Genomic DNA, 21914 nt, shown 5'->3' with positions numbered 1-21914 from the left:
AATGGAATTATAGAACTATGAATTTGACACTTTATACTAGAATAACATGTAACAAGAATAACAAATAGAAGATTGTTTTACAGGTTTTCTTAAATTTACTTTGTCTTTCAAATTTATCTTCCTCTTTCATAGTTCTGAAAAAGCAACAAATCAGAGTTAAACTGAAAAGCTGTCTTGTAGACAAATTGAAGTGTTCCTGAAGGGACTTATTAAACTATAAATTCGACATTGTATTCATGAATAGCATAAAGATAACATTGATTTCTTAAAGCTTTAATTATTCTTTAATTTTCATTTTACAGTTAATGTTTCTCCACACCATTTAGGGGTAAGCAAAACTCAGAATTAAATAAATATTAAGCAGTTTTTTAGGAACGTTCTTGAATTGAATCAGACTATCAATTGGACATTTTACGTACAAATAACCCAAAGATAGTGTGAAAAATATTATTTTTGCCGAAACTCGTGCTATCAAAGGAATTTAGCAGTGCTATTTATTTCAAATGTTAATGGATGTAAAATTTTGAATCTTTATTTGGAACTCCTAAAATTTCCTTTCAATATTCTAAAGCAAATCTTCAAATCAAATAATTACTTCACAACGAAGAGAATGTTTGAAATTGCTCTGAAAGAGCACTCTAAAATATATTTGCTGAGAATTCTGAGATATATTTCGTTGCTGAGAGAAAAACTTAAATGTTTTAAAAGAGATTGCTAAGATGCGTTAATTTATCAACTTTTAATATTATTTTTATGCTGTCCTATATGGTGTTAATATGCAGCTATAGTTAAAACATTAAAAATAAAGAAAAAAAGGAAAATAAGAAGAACTTACATCTACATAAATTCCTGGAGCTTCAAATGCCATATATTGTGGGTTGAGGGAAGGGAAGAACCTGTAAAATTCTTGATCGTTTTTGTACCACTTTACGGAATAGAGCTTTTCTCCTCCTAAATCGTAAAGACAAGTTAGGTAGGCAGAATCACCTGGGACCAGTAGATCCGGTACTTCGAAGCTACTAATCTTCAAGCACAGCACGCTGCTTAAAGGTAGTACTGCAAAAAAGAAATTGGGAAGAAAAATAAATTACAAACTTAAGCTACGAATTAGAGTTTCCTTTTTTTAAAATGAGAGTTAAGACTGACTGGTAATATATTTAAATTAATAATAATTGTAAGACTGCTATTTAAATCAATAATAATTGTAAGATATTATCGATTTTTCTGCCTTTATACCTAATGAAGCAAATGAAGTGTTTACATTATCAGTGCAACCTTGTGTTAATCAATTACAACTAAAGGAAGAGTTTATGTGCGTCTCTCTTTCATACTTCCATTTTATTCCTTAGTATCATCTGTGCTAAGTTCCTGAAATTCGTTTAACGAATGCAGGAGGAATTTTAGGCCCTGATCTAAAAAATCATTCAAAACTTTCAATTAGTCGATTCAAAAGGAACGTTTGAAAAATGAATTTTGCTCATTGGTTTAAAATAAGGCGTTCATTTTTCGGTAGATAAGGAGCATTAGAGTTAGGTTGTGATTAAGTTGTGTGTTTTCAAATAAACCATGGAATGTATTTCAATTAGTTTATCTGGTTGTTTTACCCAAGGAATATAAAGTTACCTATCGTAAGAGATGGGAAATACTAGACTTCTTTGTGATAAGCCTCTTTATGGTGCTGCCATCTATGCGTGAATGAGAGTATCGTATTTAAATAGTCCAGGGTTACAAATTAGGGAGTTACAGGACATTATAAAATCGTTATGTGTTGAAAGGAATTGAGGAAATATTGTGGTGTCGACGCTGAGGTTCGAACCCCCATTCTGTGGATCATGATATTGACAAACTTGCTCGCTCGGCTATAAAATGTAACTAGCTGCAAGGAACTAAGTATTATTATTTTTAGGTGGGCATAGTTTGTGCGATAAAATTTCGGTTTTTCAACCGTATTAAATGAAATTGGCTAATAAACGGTATTTCTCACAGTTAAAAGTTTGGGTGCACTATTAGTTATGGTTATTTCATTGCTTTGTTTGAATATGGGGAAATAACTATTAATTAAATAACAATTAAATAAATTGTTATTTGCCCATTTTTTCCTAGAAATTCCTTCCAGTATGGGGTAAGGCTTTCAGCTTAGTGCATGATTGCGTAGTGTTAATTATCACTGATTTATTAATCGTTTTATATTTATTTTACATCACATGAAGAACGGGAATTCATCAATTTATGTTAAATTACATAAAGTTTCTGATGTTAAAACATCAATCAAATTAGGAGTTTTGGCAACTCTTGACGGAAAATCCTATATATTGCTTTTAAATACGATTAATGTGCCACATCTTATTCATTTATCTTCTATAATACCTACAAACTCTATAATAATTGTAAACTATTTCTTTAATCTGCTTTTATGATTCGATTTACACATCATACTCACGTCAAACATTCATCGCGCCCCTTAGTTAACGTCATACTCCAGCTCTAAATTATTTGTCAAAAATTATTTTATACACGTAAATAATAAAATTCATATAAATAATAAAATTCGTATAAAAGAATATTATGTGGATATATATTCGAAACAGTCACTTGCTGAGAACATCTAAAATGTGCTGATTTTGCTCTAAGTTCTGAAATATGTCACTAGGAATTTTGTTTCCTTTGACCGCATTGAATTTATTTTGTCAGGCTGCTTTGAATTCTTATAAAGGAAATCTTTGAGATGGAAATGTAAAGTTATTTTATTGAAATGACAATACCTAGAGAATACTGCGTCTATTATACGATTATCTAGTACTTTTCATAAAAACATACTTATTATAAACCCAAATAAATAGCTTTAGAAAAATAACATTTCAAAATTTAGAACTTTACAAATTAATTAATTTAAACCTTTCTCGGGCTGATTTAAATGTTCACAGTGCCTTTCACTGCAATGTGCTTTAAGTAATTTCATTTAAATCATTGGTCATACATAATTTCTATAACAAATGTTGTTAGAAACAGTTTCAGGATTCATAATTTTATTTATATAAGTTTGTGCTAAATTTTTTTATGAACATTTGTCTTGAGTAATATTTTGACAAAACAAAATTATTAAAAAAAACATAACAGAAGCGATTTTAATTACACGCAATTAAAAAGGGTATTAATGAATTTACATATTATCAATATTTCTTTACAAAACATAATGTATAAGCTATCTTTCGTATGTTGACTACAAAAAAAAAATTAAAAAAAATGTTCTTAAAAAAAACAATTAGTTCTTAAAGGTCTATCGCTACCTTAACAAAAAAAAATTATAAAAAAATTATTGCTTAATTCTAAACATTAAACATTTCATAAAAATAATGTTAGCACTTAAATAAAATTAACACGATTTTTATGTGGTTTAAACTGGTTCTTAAATTTATAAAGCATTGATAGTAAATACAAATGGGGTTCTGTGATATGTAGATAAATGGTTAAAGTGATCATTAGGCCGAAGACATTCCGGTTGTTAACAGAATGAAAAAGCTCAGAGAATGAATCATCATTATATTCCTTATTTCTGCAAACACGTAATGGAAATTGACTATCGCTTTGGAAATGGCGAGTTAAAGAATGCTTTAACAAAATATCTGCAAAATAAGTATTCTTTGTTAGTGTTGAATAATTTCTCTTGCTTTCATTCTCAAATGTGTGGAATTTTTGTATGATACTGGAATTTCAATGACCAAGTTCAATTTTAAAATAATAACAAGTTAGATTGAAGGAAAAAGAATATTATCGTTGTAGAATTGGTAAAAGTCAAAATTTCTATTGTACGTTATCGTTCTGTTGAATGAGTTATACTGCAGTGATACTTTAAAGAAAATCCTCTCGCTTTTATAACGCAGCATTTTTAAAGTTAACAAAACAAATATAGTCTCATTAAGAAATGCAAAAACATATTAAATCAACAATAAGTCATCTCTATTTTGAGAAGAAGACAGATCCATTTTTTTTGTAACAATTTTGTGTCACTAACGGTCAGGCAGAATGAGGGATCATCGATCATCTAAAAACCTCCTGTCCTAACACCAAGAAATTCAAATTACCAGTAGTGAATAGTTGCTAACGGACACTTAGGACCACGAGGAAAGAATTTGGCTGGTTATTATTAGATAAATTTTGGCGAGTTATTGTCAGATAATAAAGCCAAAAATTAAGCCAACCTGCTTAATTAACATTAAATTTTAAATATCCTGGCAACAGATTAATCAGCAAATGGACCGTTAATATAAACCTGTAACTAAAATTTTGTGGTTACAGAGATAAAGTAGCTTAAGGAAAAAAAACTTACGTTAAAAGTAGATTTGATATTCGATTTAGTCGTGGCACTGAATTAATGAGTTGCACACTTATATTAAATTAAAAAATAGCTATTACATTGTTTGTTACGAAACGAATAAATATATTTATGCTTGCTTTTTATGAAATGTGATGAAAATTATAATTGATTTAATTTAATTATAACAGGATTAAGAATGACTAAAAAAAATTGAAATTGAAGAGATTATTTTGCTAAGAAATATGTAGTGCCCATATTGTCATCACAAATATTATATTTATCGGATCATTCGAATTATGAGAAAATATAGTACTTGATAAAGTACTTTCGAAATAAAATCACAGTTTTTAATTAACATTTCGCTCAACGTGAGAAACAGTTAATATTAGAATGCTTAAATTATGAGTAGTGACAGCAAAGTGACAATGTTTGGACGAATGGCGGCCAACAGACAGTTCTTTTATTTTCTATAATCATGGCCACAGCGCATGCGATCAAAATTGCTGTTGCCAAGCTTTAAATTTAGGCTTCTAATTTAATTTATATCAGCAAATCGCTTTTGGATAAGTTTAAATTAAATGTGTTTAAATGTTGATGCACCAAATTAGCTTCGAGAATAAGTAATCAATATAATATATTTATGTCACGTCAATCGATACTAAATCCTCAATAGCAATATAACTTATTAAACGTTTAATAAAGTTTGAAATTATATAATAAAAAAGACCACTAATTATTTCACAACCATTAATGAAACAAAATATACTTTAACAATAAAGAAATTATCAACCATGTAGCCTAAAGTGATAATTAAAAAAACTGAATTTGAAACTATTTTTAGAGTACAAACATTTTAGAGTGAGAGATGTGAATGACGTAAATGTTTGGCTCAAGAGCTATGTCTTGGATATAGCTCGCTTGAAACAAGATGAAAGTAAAAATAACTAGTTAAAGATTTGAAAAAAAAAAAAAAAAACTCGGTTAAAATTAAAACAAGTTGAACCAAAATTTTAGAAGTATTGTACGTTTTTATTGAGTTACAAATGGAATGAAGCATTGACTGAGAATCAAGTTTTCAAAATTTTGGAAATTTACATGCATTAACAGAATTTTTGTTTAATATCAAGATTAAAACTCAATATTCCAGATCGACATGAAGAGTTAAGAGATGATTTAAGCAAATGTTCTTTATAAACTTACTTATAAACTTACCTTATAAACTTAAACTTCTTTGTAAACTAAAAATTGCAATGGATTTTCGTAACACAAAATAGACTCCAAAGAGTAATGAAGTATTAAAATGCATGATCAAGTTATTAAAATTTGTATTCTTTACGATATAGGAAACTTGTATAAACTATTGCAAATTTATTTTAATGTAAGATAAAACATAGCATCTTAGGATCATACAAGAAAAAAGAGATAATTTTAAAAGCAAATTTAAATTTCTTATAAGTTCACTGTAAAAGGTAGCAGATTTTTAATGATGAAAAATATTTACCAACGAATAATTAAGCATTGAATTGTGCTTTCGAGTTTTTGAAACATGTACTTTAAGAATTAAGAAACTTGCACGAACTATCACAATTTTAGTCCTAAAGTACGATTAAAACTCAATATCTTAGCTAGATAAAAAGACATCAGAGATAATTTTAAAAACAAATTTAAATTTAAGTTTATTGAATCGTAAAGGATTTTAGCGACACAAAGCAATTTTCAAATAAACTTGCCGCAAGTAAATTGAATTTTGAATTTACACCAAGTTTTTCTTAGAATTTTTCAAAAGATATGAAGTTGAGAAAATCTTTCTTGGAGTTATATTTACTGTTAGCCATATTACAAAAGATTTTTTCTGAAAAAGAAGCCTTTTTTTATTGTATAAGCTATTTTTATGGCAGTTGAACAATTTTATTCAAGGTTCTAAGAAATATCAAATATTTTCTTAGCACAAAGATGTTCTTAAAGAAGACTTAGATAAAGATATCTATCTTTTTTCATGGATATGAAATTATTTTATTGAAAATAAATGACAAAATATTCTCATGAAATAAGAACGTTTCATGCCATAGGGCAGGCATTGTTACAAAAAGTTAATGACTTTTATTATCATAATTTTAAAATTCTATTATTTTCAGAATCATTTCTTAAGAAACCATGACAAAAATTATAACTACAACTGTAACAAATTTACACTGTGAAGAAAAAGTATGATCAAAACTAACAGAATATGGTCAAAATTACTGTGTTTCTAATCTTATGGAAAAATCAAAAATATCGCTAATTTTTTATGAAGCTCTTTGGTAATGATTTTGGTTAAATTAACTATAAAATATAATGCTATAATATGTGATAAATTTTGTTAAATGTGGTTACAATTTGGTAATTTAATAATGATACATTGGAGTATGCCATAAAAACATTTATTCAATTTAATTTACTTTTCAGTTTTGTATTTTTTAACAAAGTAATACTATTGCTTTGCTAAATATAATAAGAACTATAATTTTCAAAACCAGAATTCATATGATTAGAAAAACTACCAAGCGAATGGCTTAAAAAAACCTCATAATCTGGTTTTATTACCAGAGGCATGAATTTTTTTTAGCAGAAATGTCATTACCATATTATACGGTAATTTTACCATAATTATTTTCTCCGCTCATTAGAAAACAACAGTTTTTACAACTATAAAAAAGAATAACATTATTTTAAAGAAAATTTTGTAAGTAACCTTGATATCATCACAATTTTGAACTGGAGCCATGGTGGCTCAGGGGATAGAGCGTTCGCCTTCCGATGTGGTGAACCATTTTCGAAATGCAGTTGCGGCTGGTTGATACGAATTCTGCACTCAGCTCGCAGCGACTTAGCAATGACGTAAAATATCCTTAGTGGTAGACAGGTAAAGGGTTAGAGTCTCCTAGCCTTCAGGCTAACCGGAGGCGGTTTGCGTGGTTTTCCTCTCCATGCAAAAGGAATGCGGGTTAGTTCCATCAAAATGTTTTCCACGAAGGCAAATTTCTCCCAATATTAATCCAGGAGTTACCTTGTCTTCTGGATTGCGTTCGATATTACTGGGCTACTGAGTTGAATATTGGTAGTCGTAAACTCAAAAAATTAGGTCGACTGTTCAACGACGCTTGTAAAATAAAATAAAAAAGTAATTTTGTACTAATAAAACGTCACTAAAACGCGTTTCCCCCTATACATAATTACTACAATACATACAACTTACACAATACTTCTACTTTACATCTACTTACATAATAGATAATTCTTTTTACACGTCTAAATGAAAAAAAACTTTCAAATTTCAATATCTTAAAATGGTAGAGTAAAGAATATTCTATGAATAGCGAAAGAAAACTTCTTCGACAAAAAAAAACGATATCTTAGTTGATATTTTCCATAGAGTACATTTCTTCACAAATGCTTTATTATTTTAATTTATTTCTGTGAAAAAATTGATAAAAACGTAAAAAAACTGAGCTTTTAGTTGAAAAAAAGTGAGTTTTTGTGTTACACTTCCATACTAACCTACTCAAATTTAATAAATTGTCAGCTCACTCTTCCACCGAGCTCTTCAATTATTGTGGAAATCTTAGTTTCAAAATAAAAGTTAGAATTTAGAAACAAATTATAAACTTTGACAATTCACGGCTATTTAATTATGAAGTGACATTTGTCTTTGCCACGTTGATTGATCATATCATTTGTATGCTAATTAAGGAAAGAGACGCAAAGTGGCCACTCTGTGATTTGGTAAATTTTTAGCGAAACTGTTTAATCAGCAAAGTTAGTACAATCTAAACCAATACACGGAACAACCTATTAGTTTCTTATTGTTGTAATGCTACAAACGATTAAGCTTCAATCCTTTTTGTAGCAATACAACTGATAAAATTCCATTTCCAGTTGTAGTTCATCGTTTTTTATTTTTTTATTTTCGAATGCAAATATTAGCAAAAAAATACGAAATTTTCATAGTTTAGTCAATTTACACACATAAATTAATAAACTGATTGTATTAAGTAAAATCATATATTTAATGAACACTAGCTGAATTGCCATCGTTAGTAATTACACATTGCTTGTAAAATTTATGTCTGCTAAGTGATATTTATCTTATATAGTAAATAACAATATTCTATTATGCAAAACATCGCATTATCCAACAACGACCAAACACAAAACCGCATTTTTAAAGCTGTATCTTTTAACGGTCAGGGTAATAATGACACGTAATTTTGACCCTGGTCAGGTGACGTGGACAGCGCCTGAGCTGCAACCTCTCTCCTCAAGCTTCCACACCACAACCAATGAGAGAGCTCTTATTCATGTCTGATTTAATGCGAGCCTTGCTGCGTATACACGCCGGTTGTTCCGTTAATGAGGATCGAACTTATTACCCCAGCTCTCCAAAAAGTGGTAATTCTCTATGATACTAATTTGGTCCACTTGTATACACCGAAGAGCCATTACATTATGACCACCCTGCTAATAACATGTAGGACCACCTTTAGCCCTCAAAACTGCTAGCACCGCCGCGGCATTGATTCCACAAGGTGCTGATAGGTAGTCTGAGGTATCTGGTACCAAGCGCTCACCAACCGGTTCTGCTATTCCCTCACATAGCGAGGGGGTAGCATGGCAGCACGAATTTGGTTTTCCAAGTTTGGTTTTCCACAAATGCTCTATTGGATTAAGGTCAGGTGAATTTGGGGGCCAAGACATAGCTTGAAAGTCACTGGAATGCTCCTCGACGATTCGACCCTTATGACACGGTGCATTATCCTGTTGGTAAACACCATCCCCCGCAGGAAAAACTGTTGCCATGAATGGGTGAACATGGTCTGCAGCTATGTTCAAATAGCTTACAGACGTCAGGGATTGTTCTATGAGGATTATGGGTCCTAATGTGCCCCATGAAAACATTGTTCCTGGGTGAGAAACCATGGGACTTTTCTTGCCTTGGTCATTCTGCTATTTTCTTCCTGGTAATTGAGAATAAAGTTAAAATGTTAAAATATTGAGAATTTTACAAATGGTTTAAAAAATAAATGAGCATGACTCATTTTATAAAAATCAAAGGAGAGCATTTCTTTTTTTTTGCATGAGAGTTTTTTAACATATTTTCTCATCACTGATTTCAAATCTGAAATCGGTTTCGCTCTGCAAGCTTCAATTTTTAATTAGTCCATTTTTAATTTCATTTTTTAATTCGTTCATTTTTTTAAAAATAAAAATGTACAAGCTTAAAAACGTTATATATAGCAGGGGGCTGCGCAAAAGGTTGCGACAGGAAGTTAAGGCGCATCATCAGGATTAGGATTGCATAGGAACTCATGTCCGCAAATGTCCTGCTACGACACTAGGGGCGTTTCCCTATTATGAACTCTTTCTTCGCGTGCTTTTGAGCAGGTCATAATAGGGAAGCGCCCCCTAGCGGCATTATGAGCATGGCTTCCAATGCAGTTTTAATCCTGATGATGTTGCATAATTCCCCTAAAAGTTTGTCGCAAAACGCTTTTAAACTTTTATATTTCAACAAAAAATAAACTAAAAATGTTATTAAAATAAAAATCTGTAGTTTTAAATAAGAAGAAAATAAATTTCAGATTTAAAATTCCCACTGTCAAAATAGGGAAGATCAAGTATTTGTACAAATGTAACAAAACATTTTCCCCCAGTGCTATTCATACTTTTATTATACAATATAATATAATGTTACGGGTGAAATTTCACTAATTCAATTTAAAATTTTTTTATAAGAAATCAGATGTTTGATATAGTGGCATAACCAAATAATATTCAGTCGCTAAAAAGTCTTTTTTATTCTAAATTTATTTCATGAATACTATACTTTATTACATTATGTATTGCGTTAGTTCTTAAATTCGATTATAACTATAGAAAAAGTTTCTACAGATATACATTTAAAATATTATTGCTTTAAAACAACGCTACTAAATATTAATATATTTTTCCGATTTTTGTAACTTCTTACAACAAAGAATTTTCAATGCAATTTAAATATTCATCATTTCATCTCGATATTTTACTTATTCCTGTCGTGTTCTATGTTTTGCTTAAAGCTAAGTTTATTTTAAGATTTTATTATATCTGTGAGTTTCTTTGAGCGCATTATTTTTTTTATTCAGCCTTCAGTGTAAATATTTATTTTTTATTTTAAAACATTTATCGCACTAAGAATGCTAAAGATTAAAAATGCATTTTAACATCTGATTTCAATTTATTATTCTTTAAACGTAGTTAACAATTTATTATTCTTTAAGCGGTTTTTGAATTAAAAGCCACTTTTTGTCTTTTAAGTTCTTCTGCAAAAGTTATTTTTCTTTTTGTTGTCTTTTAAATTTTTTAATAAAAAGTTGCATAAGACATATTAACTTGATTCTATCATGAGGTACCTTTTGGTAGATGAAGGTTGACATGGTTAACAATTAATTCCCTACATTGGTGACCCGGACGTGATACGAACTCGCTAACATGACGGATGGTCCACATTAAACAGTTGATTTGCTTAATATAAACTGCCCAAATAGGAAAAAAAAAGATCCGGTGAAGTAAAAACAGTCTCCCGGTAATAAACAATACAGAAAAAAAGAATGCGGAAAAAAAATTACTGAGCGAAATGCTACAAAAAAAAGAAAAAGAAAACTCAGAATCACACGGAAATAAAATTTCACCTGTAATTTCACCACAAAATTTCACTTGTAGAATTATCACACACATCCTGAAGAAGAATATGCAAATTACAGGAAACCACTAGATGACGCTGGTAGTACGTCACAATGAAGAGAGTGTAAGAGAGGGGTATATAAGGAATGGTGGCAAAGAAGTAAAAGTGTTCGAAAGCGCTTTAAAAACCTTTCAGTGCAATAACCGCGTAGTTATGGCACAAAGGAAGCATTTGGATGATTTTTTTACATGGTAGAATCATCGGACGACTGGAATGTGGACGTACCCAGCTGGAAGTATCCGAAAAAGTTGGAGTCACCCAGAGTGTCATCTCCAGACTTTGGCAACGATTCCAAGATGATGGTAATGTGAGTAGACGTTACAGCACAGGTCGCTCACGAGTTACAACGCCGAATGAAGACCGGTATTTGGCAGTTACTGCCAAAAGAAACAGGCGGAGCACAGCATCAGACCTTTCTCGCCAGCTCTCTTCAGCTACCAGTACGACAGTTTCAAGGCAGACCGTGTACAGACGCTTAGGGCACATTGGTCTATATGCTCGTAGGTCGGTCAGATGTGTTCCACTTATCGCAACTCACTGTCGCCTGCGATTAGCCTGGAGTAAAGACCATGCATTGTGTACACCGATGTGATGCATTGTGGACTTGTGTGATGTTTTCCGACGAGCCCAGGTTTAGTTTGCAGTCTGATTCTCGCCGGACATTCATATGGAGAGTGCCAGGTACCCGTTACCACCAAGACAACACCATTGAACGACACCGTTACGGTGTTGCAGGATGGCTCGTTTGGGGAGGAATTATTCTTGGTTCCAGAACTGACCTGCATATTCAGAGTGTAACGATGACAGGCCACATCTATAGGGATGCCATTCTGGTGTGTTTGTTTCGGGGCGCCATGGTTGCTGAATTTCTGTTTATGGACGACAACGCCCGTCCTTACCGTGCAAACATTGTAGAAGAATGCCTTCAATCGGAGGATATCACCCGTATGGAGTGGCCAGCATACTCACCGGACTTGAATCCAATAGAGCATGAGTGGGATATGCTTGGCCGACGAATTGCAGCCCGTCAACCCCCTCCCACCTGTCTACCGGACTTTCGGAGGGCATTGCTTGATGAGTGGTGTAATATTCCCCAAGATCAGATTGATAATTTGATACTCAGCATGCCTAGGCGTTGTACGGCCTGTATTGCATCGTCCGGGAGACATACTCTGTATTAACCATCATAATAACCATGTTATACCGTTTTTTGTAAATAGGTTCTCTTTTGAAATTTGCTCCAGGGAGTAAAAATCGCAAATTTTAATAATTATGTCAAACATATAGCATCTTTTTTGCTCTTTACCTTTTGTTTAATACATAGACTTTACAAATAAGTCAAATTTGTTTGGCTTCCGTCTCTTTCTGTGCCTGAACTTCATTATCCTTAATTTATGGACATGAGTGTAAATAAAGAGCATGAATCAACTAGTGGTATCCGTTCATCGAATTCTATCCCAGATAAAATTCTGGAAGGGGAGTAATGTGGCTTATCTACCACTATAAATATTAAATACCAATTCACGTATTACCAATATTATTAAATACCAATACCAATTGTATATAAGACATGTTAACTTGATTCTATCATGAGGTACCTTTTGATAGATGAATGTTGACATAGTTAATAATTAATTTCCTACAACTTTCTCTTATTTTATCTAACATTCGAATAAAATCAGCGATAAAATTTTTTATTTATTAATTGAGTAGTTTATTACCTAATACATTTGTTCTTATGGTTGGTAATGAATTTAAAACAAAATGATGATATTGCAACCCGAGAATTCGAAATTGCATGAATTTGCACGAATCTCATAAGTTGAGTTTTAAACTTTTTTTAAGTTTATAAAATAAGTAATTCACTCAATGCGACTAAACGTACGTGTTGTAAATTAACAGTTTTTTCTTAACTTTTTTTCTGAAAAATGCAAGTAAAATTTAAATCTAAAAATCTAAATATAAAAATTTATTAGTTCGAATAAAAATTATTGGTTCAATGAAACCAGAACTTCCATTATTTCAAACAAACAGATGAATTCAAGGTGTTCCCACAAAGACAGTTCTTCATGTATTTTTTCCGCATCTTTGTTAAAATTGAGTGTTATTAATATTCTCAAATTAATAATGATGAAACGATAAAACAAAAATTACATTGAAATCTAACAATTCGCTACCGAAGAAGGTAGGTATGAACACACAAAAGCCTGTTGGATTGCGGAAATATTTTCAAATAAATTCTCATTGGAGATAAAAATTATAAATAGAAATATTATACTGAAAGCAAAGAATTTCATAGTTTAAAAGATCATGTAAACGGTTTAGAATAGGTTGATAATCATATTCACCAATAAAGGTGGTCTGGGTGAGAAGCAAATTAAAACTAAACCGAATTCATAAAAATGCGTTCCCTGTACATTCTATTAAAGATTGCTTGAAAATATCTTTAAAAATAAGACAAGCCTTCAATTTGAAAATTTATGGTTAAATATAACAACAAATGATTAAAAACATGCATTACTTGGTTCAAAATATGAAACATTTTTTACCTCTCTATCTAAGTAATATTACGCTAGATACCATAGGATACCAAACGAAGGATTTGGGTTGCATTGCGATTTCTTTAACAAATCTTATTTTAAATTATTCAAAATTTGTCGTTCTATTTATGTAAATATGTTGATTTTTATTTAAGAGATTCAAATTTTTTCCAGTGATATTAAATACATGGTAAATATTTCCAAAAAGTTTTATCGTAGACATTTGAACAACAAGTATTATGTACTTATGTTCAAACATTTCTTTGTTTCCATTTAAAATAAAAGAAAACATTAAACTTAGTTTGTGACATGCAAAAAGTTTAAAAATAAAACGGGACTTAACCATAAAAGAAATAAGAATTGAAATTAGAACAATACTGATTCTTTTGGTTGTAACTGAAGATTTACTTAAGACGATCACTTTTTTCTGAAACTTATTCTAACAATATTCAAAAAATAAATATTACGCCGTTCACGTGCTCTCATTTCATATATAATTTGTTTTCGTGTTATTGTTATCATGATTATTCTTTAAAAAAAGCTTCGAACTTTAAGCATTTATTATTCGACAGATGGTTAAAAAAGGAATTTAACGTAGGCCGTTTAAAATTAATGTTTTATTTCTAGGAAAAAATGTTGTATAGACAGTTTTTTTAATGTAAAATGTATTTCAATAGATAAAAGGATAAAATATAAATTTACGCGCAAAGTCACAGACACCATGTTAACAAATACTTTATATTGAAGAAAAAACATACCGGGACCGTAAATCACTTAGGCAACTTCATTAATGTTAGATATTGATAACCAATATCATGTCTGATAGGTACTTGTTTAATGAAGCTATTTGTTTACGCAAAGCATTTTCATAAAGATGAACTTTACAGGAAGGAATAGCGTTAAATAAGCTTGTCTCAGCAATTAATGCTCTTTTTATTGTTGAATAATGCCTTTTTTTATTGTTCAGCGTTATAAAAATGTATCCTAACAAAAAAGAGAATATAAAATCGAAATAAAAAGCACTGAATTTTGATATAATACTGAATTTTTTTTATTTAATCATAAATTAAGTGAATGCGTTACTGTTTTGTACAGAGTTCTGGCTAAAGACGTCATTAAACTAAATTTATTCTATTATTCAGTCAAGTAATCTCCCATTAAGACATTAAGCATGCGATTTAACATGTTTAGACTTTTTTTAAAATAAAATTTACGTCAGCAAGCCAACGACTACATACGGAGAAGAACATTCTGGTAAAATTACCGTACTGTATAGTAATGACATTACTGTATAGTATTGATATTACTGCATAGCAATGATTTTACTGAATAGTAATGACAAAAAACCATAATTCTGGTTAATAAAACCAAATTATACGGCTCTTTTATCATATCGTACTTTTTGGTGCATAAGGTAGTGACTTACTGGATATTCTGGTTTTTAAAATTAAAATTCTTTCTACCACACACTAAGAAAAAAATGTATATCTAAAAAGTTAATTTAACCGAATAAACGATTTCTATGTCATTCTCTAAGATATTATGAAAAAATTACAAAAATTTAACACATTTATCAAATTTTATCTCTTAATATTAAACCATATGTTATTGTTATTTTGCAAAACGCGTTATCAAACCGCGACAGAAAAAATTACAGAGTTTTTGGTGTGTGTGTGTGATACAGCTAAAATTAAGTCAGAAAGTCATTAAAAAATTTGTCAAAAGAGAGCCAAAATTTTGCCAACAAAGCCGAGATAAGAATGCATTAAAGGGATGTGTTTTTTTTAGATAATCGCAACTTATTTACTTCATAATTAAATAAAAATAAGTTTGGTATTAAATCAAAGAACGGTAGATGTAGTTTGGCATTGTCAATTTTACTTTCCCCATATTGGTGACTTGCGGACGTGATATGATCGCACGTACTTCGATGGATGGTGAACATTGAATAGTTGACTTGCTAATTGTGACTTTCGTCATCGTCCTCCTCACGCTGTTGCTTCTCAGTCTCATTTACACTCAACTGGTTTCTGCACACACTCGACTGCTAATGGCAACACAGGAGTGACAACACACACAACCTTGAACTTAATATAGCTCTCATGGCTAAAGCTCAGAACCCGGTGACCTTAATCCAACTTTCCCGGTCTTTCGTAAATACAGCAACTAGTGGTATCCATTCATCGAATTCCATCCTTAATAAAATTCTGGCGGGGGAGTATTGTGGCCTAACTGCAACTACGATTATTAAACATCAGTTCACTAGTATATAAGACATGCTAAACTTGATTCAATCTTAAGGTACCTTTTGATAGATGAAGGTTATTTGGTCTTATTGTAGTAAAATTTTGCATAAGAACAATGTGTATAAATAAATTTATATACTAAATTTAAAATTTAACAAATTTTTGGAAAAATATTATTATTAACTAAAACATATTTAAAAAAATTCTGCTGCATTTTGAGGTTAACTTGTCTAACAAATTTAAAACCGTTTTTCAATTTTTGTTGAATAAAAAATAAATGGACTTTGAAAAAAAAGGTTAATTTTTAAATAAACCTTAACTTAGAAATATTAATTAACTTAATAATGACTTTATGTATGACTTTAATAAAAATATAAGATATTACTGTGTTTTTTGCAAAACTTACTTTGGTACTGAACGAAAAGAAGTTGCGAATTTTTGTACAATAAAAGAAACATATGGGTATTTTTTTAAGTTTAAAAAGAGTTTTAATCCTCTTTGAGGGTATTTTATAAGTTTTGGATAGTATAAAACATTGCTATTGGCAATATTGGAGTTTTCGTATGAATTTGATTTCATGAGCCCCCTATTCTCTAAAGATTCTACAGTGGGTGAATCTTGTTTTTGGATAAAAATAAGGTAAATGTCAAAACATTACTTTGAGTAAACTGATACCAATGTACGATAAACATTTTTCATTATTTTTTATTAATTCATTTCTTTTTGATGGTATATTTTGAAATTTTCGTAAACATTACTTACAAAATCGAGCACGACAACTAGGATGTTCTTATAGACAAGTGGGCTGACATTAAGAAAAAAAATCAATCCTTCCGAGCTAATGAAATGAGAAAACTTCTATGTTTCAAATGTCTGATTACCAGTCAGAATAAAAAGTTTAAAATTGGTGAATAAAATAAAGTAGCTTTCATATTTTTCGAATCTTATTATCTTTTTTTCATGTTTAAATATGTAAATGTTAAAGTAGCAGATTCTTGTGCAAAGGTTAAAATAGCTTAACAAGTGAATTGTATTTAATTTCTAGTAAAATAAGCGAATAAACAAAAGTAGCCTCAAACAGAGGTTATACAATGTTCCAACATATTAAAAATAGTAAAATAACAATAAAAATGAAGATTTAAAAAAAAAATGCATAGTATATTTTGTACTTTAATTAGCTAAAATTAACAAAATATTTGAAAGTCTTTTATTACTTTTATTTTTTCTTGTCAAATATGCAAGTGAAAACACGAAAACGTGGTCTAGAACAGCCCTGGTAGAAGGTATTGTCAACAATTAGTTCTTTTTTTAATTTAGAATTGGACATAAGTTGGAGTCATTTTTCACGTGCAATACTACGAAACTATTTAATAGTGAACATTTTGTGACTGCTTGAAGCAAAGTTGTTTCTCGAGATGTGCCTTAATTAAACTCAACGGTAATTAATTAACTGAAATAATTTATTTTATTGCATTATTTGTATGGACTTTTTTGTTAGATAACCAACGTTACTTTTTTGACTAAATAAAACGAATTTTATTTTTTATCAAAGTAATGGGATTTTTTAAAATAACTAAATTAAAAATTATGCTAATATGTCTTACATATTACCCCCAGGGAAAATAAGATCGCATCTCAAATTTATTTTGCAGAAGAGCATTAATAAATTTCCCTTTCCAAAATGGTTGAGAAAGAACAATAAGTACCTTAATTAGTTATGAATTTATTTACTTATTTTATACAGATTTAACACTTTCCCAATTAAATTTAACAGATTTAAAATTAAATTCGAGCATATTTCAGTTATAAGATTTTTTTGAGGTTGAGCAATTTATTTAACTGAAAGTTCGTTTATAATGTTAATTATTTGACGTCATGTTAAAATGAATTGTATTATTAAAACAATTTATTTGCCGTAGATTTATTTTTACAAAACGTTTCATCTTTAAAGAGAAATTTTGCATTTTGTTAAATCTCTTATTAGGTTATTAGATAGATAGGAGTTATTGCCTCAAGAGCTACCGTAGCTATAATTTAGTTGAGAGAGATTAATTTTTTTATTTGATATGATTCCACAAAACTTTAAGTTAATAATTTTTGAGTCATAACAGTAGCAACTAAATACTGCAACGCACAATGTAATATTCACAAAAGAAAGAATTTGTGTAAGTTTATGTCTGTGCTTCTGTTAAAACTCAAAATTTTTTGTGATTGGAACATTGAACTTGAAAAAAGAGAATGCAATGATCAATTTTAAACCAGAATTCGAAAAGATCGTTCGAAAATGTTAGGTTGTTTGTTGGAAAGGAACGGGTGTGAAGAACGAATTTTTCTCACAAGATTGGCATTGTGCATTGTTTCAATTTAAACTGCAGATGGGTTTTCTTTTAAATTAACGTAATGGATAACATCAATGATACTAGAAAACTTACAGATCTATTTGACTGAAAACGAGCTTTATTTGAATTATATTACCCGTTTTTTTTAAAATTAGTATTTATATTTTATTTTTATGACACTTAACGACAAGTAAAATTCATGGAGATAGCATATGGGAACGATGTTTCGCTTTAAACGTGTTTTTTCTGGTTTAAGATTCCAACAAAAGATCTAGATTCAAGGTTCTTCAGATTTAAGGCAATGTAATCCGATTGTTGCGTTACGATGTTGTAATTTAGTTGTGATCACGGTGCTCTTTTTCTCATTGTTCAAGAAGTGAGTCAGGACGGGACAAAACTGTATATAAAGTGCAAATACAGCATTTTGCACTAGAAAAGGATTATCTTTCTTAATAAAAAAACTGAAGAAACACTGACACTTAAAAGAATTTAGAAGCAATTTATTGTGCATTTAGCATTTTTTTTTTTTTTGAAATTATAAAAGGCAGACAGGAGCACTAACGCTTGTAGCGTAAAATGATACGTAATTTTGAATAACGGTATTTTTTTAAAACTTTATGTGATTAAATGGTATTATGGATTGCTCATTGCTATTATCTCCTACATTTCATATAAAAACTAATTTCAAATGGAAGATATGTGATACTCAATTTTAATAAAGTAGTATCGTCGTTCGTTACTCTGACGAAACTTAAATGTTATTTAAATTCTACAACTATATATTTGGTACAGAATTGTACGAAACTGCACACAAGGATTTCATGAATCCCTTTTCATTGCATAACATATATATTAATCAGTTTATGAAGAACATGCATTTAATAATTTGAAATAAAATATGAAATAAAATTCTGGGAATAAATTTGATAAATGATTCAAGAAACAATTTAAAAAGACTCTTATGATCTAGTCAACCTATCCATGGAATTAGAGATATTAATTGAGAAATTTTGAGATTCCTTGTTCAAAAATATTGCTTTTCTAAAATAAATGAGCACTCATCATTTTTACAAGGTATATTCACTAAAATCAAGCTTTAGCTGAAGAAGTGAGATTTAAATTCCTTGATTCCAGATTTACAAGGAAATGGATCTTAATGAAGGAAGCTTTTCCTAAAGGAAATTTCATATATACTTTCCTTTTTGTGAAAAAAATTATAATTATTGACACAAAACTCTATTTGTTAATACTCTAAATTAAGTTCAAAATTAAGTGAATTTTCTTGTTTCATCGATAACTTTTGAAATAGTGGACCAATTTAAATAAAATTAGATGTGAAGGTAGTTCATGCGATACAAATAAAATAAGTATGCAACAGTTTCAGGAAGCAGACTCATGCGAACACTTGTCGGAATCGGAAGATATGAAGCTGGGGATGCAAAATCGATCAAAACAAATAGGTTAACTAGGAGTTTGATCACATTTTAATTAATTTCTAACAGTATGTAGACCCTAGATTGACAAGGTAATTTAAGCAAGTTTGAGCAAGGTAGTTTAGGTATTCCCGTGGTAATTGGTCCCACTCTTTCGGTAACGGTGCTAGGATTTTCCCAGACAGGAGAGGAACGTTGCTAGTTACAATTGCTCTTCCCACAATTTTTTTTGCAAACTTTATGTGGCTGAATTGAATGAAATGTACGGTTTAATGGTACAAGCTTCAAAAAGGAATGTGCTGCACAAAGCACAATGTTTTAAACACGCATTAAGAGGTAAAGTAAAAGAAAAACACATTATTAAGTCAGGTAAACTGGCGAATACTGTAAAATAATGCAAAGATAAATGCATTCATTAATGGATGAAATTTGATAAAAATGTAATATACAATTTAAAATTGCAATAGCGTAAGGATATGCCAAGATATTTGGATGATGGGTTTCATTTCATAAATCTTTTATATATGAAATAGAGCTACCGAAAAAAGGTAAAATGATGTAGTTTAAAACAAGGATAAATAATAGAAATATGATGAATTGGAAAAAAAAATATTATAAGTATTGCATTGGGGAGAGATTCTTTGAAAAGCAAATGAAGATAGCCAGCTCAGTATATCCTATACGTAGAAAGGTGAGCTTCACATCTGACCTGCGAAAACGATACCTAGGTAATAACGTGGAATTAACAGCATATCATTTTAAAAGCCCTAATCTTGCTGACACAAAGATATAGTAAATGGCGATTATAATTTTTCATGTTAAAAAAAAGTATACATAGTGGCAAATGGGGTAGTGGTGAATTTATAAGGATGAAACGTGGTGACTTGGCTGGTGAATCCCAAACGACAAAATATTTCACAAAATCAATGAGAAAATGTTGTCGTGCATCTTCTTAAAACAAATAGTAAATAAAGGATCAATTGCACTTTTAAAAAGGCGAGTATATTTCTCCAAGATCTCTTCTCTATACAAACAACAATCCCAGTGGCTCTTTCAAAGGCATAGAAGAATGCACCATTCAAAATGAACCCGGCTCAGACCATTGAAAAACTACTTCCATAAGCCTCTTATTCCCTGGTTATAAAATTAAACCATCAAGGAAAGAGAAATACGAAGAAATAATGTTAAATATGCTTTTAGTTATCCTTGTTTGCGTTTCATGAATAAATTATAATTTATTTACTCTATTTGACAGTATCATTCGAAACATGTAAAATACAAGGCCATTGACCATTCACAGAATGGGAGATAAATAACTAACGGTATTTAAAATTTTAAAGGAATATGTTGAGACAAAATTATAAAAATACAATTCTACAATTATCATTTCTTGAAGTGTAGTTTAGTATTATACGCTTATTTGTTTTCAGATATTTAAAAAACATTGGAAAACATCTTCTGTTTTCAGTAATTTTTGCTAAATGATTTTTTTAAAACTTTATTTAAATTGATTTTCGCTAAATTAAAGAATGATGGAAGCTAAACACAGGTACTTATTTGTTCAATACTACATTATCTGATCATTATTACTACCACATAATTTTATTTCCTTAATTTTTTGAAAAAAAAATCAGTGCAAAATTTTTAAAGTTATCAAGTACTACTTATCTCAGTCTCATAAAACAAAGTCTAAATTTTTTTACCCTTTTTTAAAACTATTGTGCAGCAAATTTATACTGTATCAACAAAAATGTTCTTAAGAATAAGAACACATTATAAAAACATGTACCAAAAATTTAAATGAATGTCTAATATGGCTAGGGAAGAGGCCTCTAAGACCCTCTGTCAAATCTTCAATGTATATATCAATTATATAAGATTACCATACTAAATTTAAATTAAATAAATTTTCTAGCTCTTCTATCTATCGACTAGATAGAAAGAATCTCTTAATTTGAATACCAGTGTTAAGTAATAAAATTATTAATTTCTGAAATTAAATATCTTATGTAAAAAGTAAACGGATTTATTTTTCTAAATTAAAAATTTTTAGGCGGTATAAATCTTACTTAAAGATGCAATGAATTATTGAAAAAAAAATCAAATTACACTTTTTGATAATTTATTCTTCGACAGTTTGACATTTATTTGAAACTTAGTATTCGATTTTTTTTTCTAATTTCGATAAATATTTAACATTCGATAAATATTGTTTTTAAATCTTACACTATTTCAACACTAACGTTAATGTATTTCAATTCAATTGCAGATCTATTTGACT

At 29.8% G+C, this 21914-nt stretch overlaps 1 protein-coding gene across 1 annotated transcript in view; it reads right to left on the bottom strand.

Annotated features, from left to right (window-relative positions):
* The window catches only part of LOC107446607 (cell adhesion molecule 3), a 124768-nt gene that overhangs the window by 27884 nt on the left and 74970 nt on the right, over positions 1-21914 (bottom strand). Inside the window, exon 3 of the mRNA XM_016061299.4 lies at positions 836-1056. Within this exon, the coding sequence (XP_015916785.1) occupies positions 836-1056 (221 nt within the window). The remainder of the gene's footprint in view (positions 1-835; positions 1057-21914) is intronic.

This window comes from Parasteatoda tepidariorum, chromosome 5 (assembly GCF_043381705.1).
Source record: "Parasteatoda tepidariorum isolate YZ-2023 chromosome 5, CAS_Ptep_4.0, whole genome shotgun sequence".
NCBI classification, from domain to species: domain Eukaryota; kingdom Metazoa; phylum Arthropoda; class Arachnida; order Araneae; family Theridiidae; genus Parasteatoda; species Parasteatoda tepidariorum.
The sequence above is the reverse complement of the archived record's forward strand: the minus strand, read 5'-3'. Positions and strand labels throughout refer to the sequence as shown.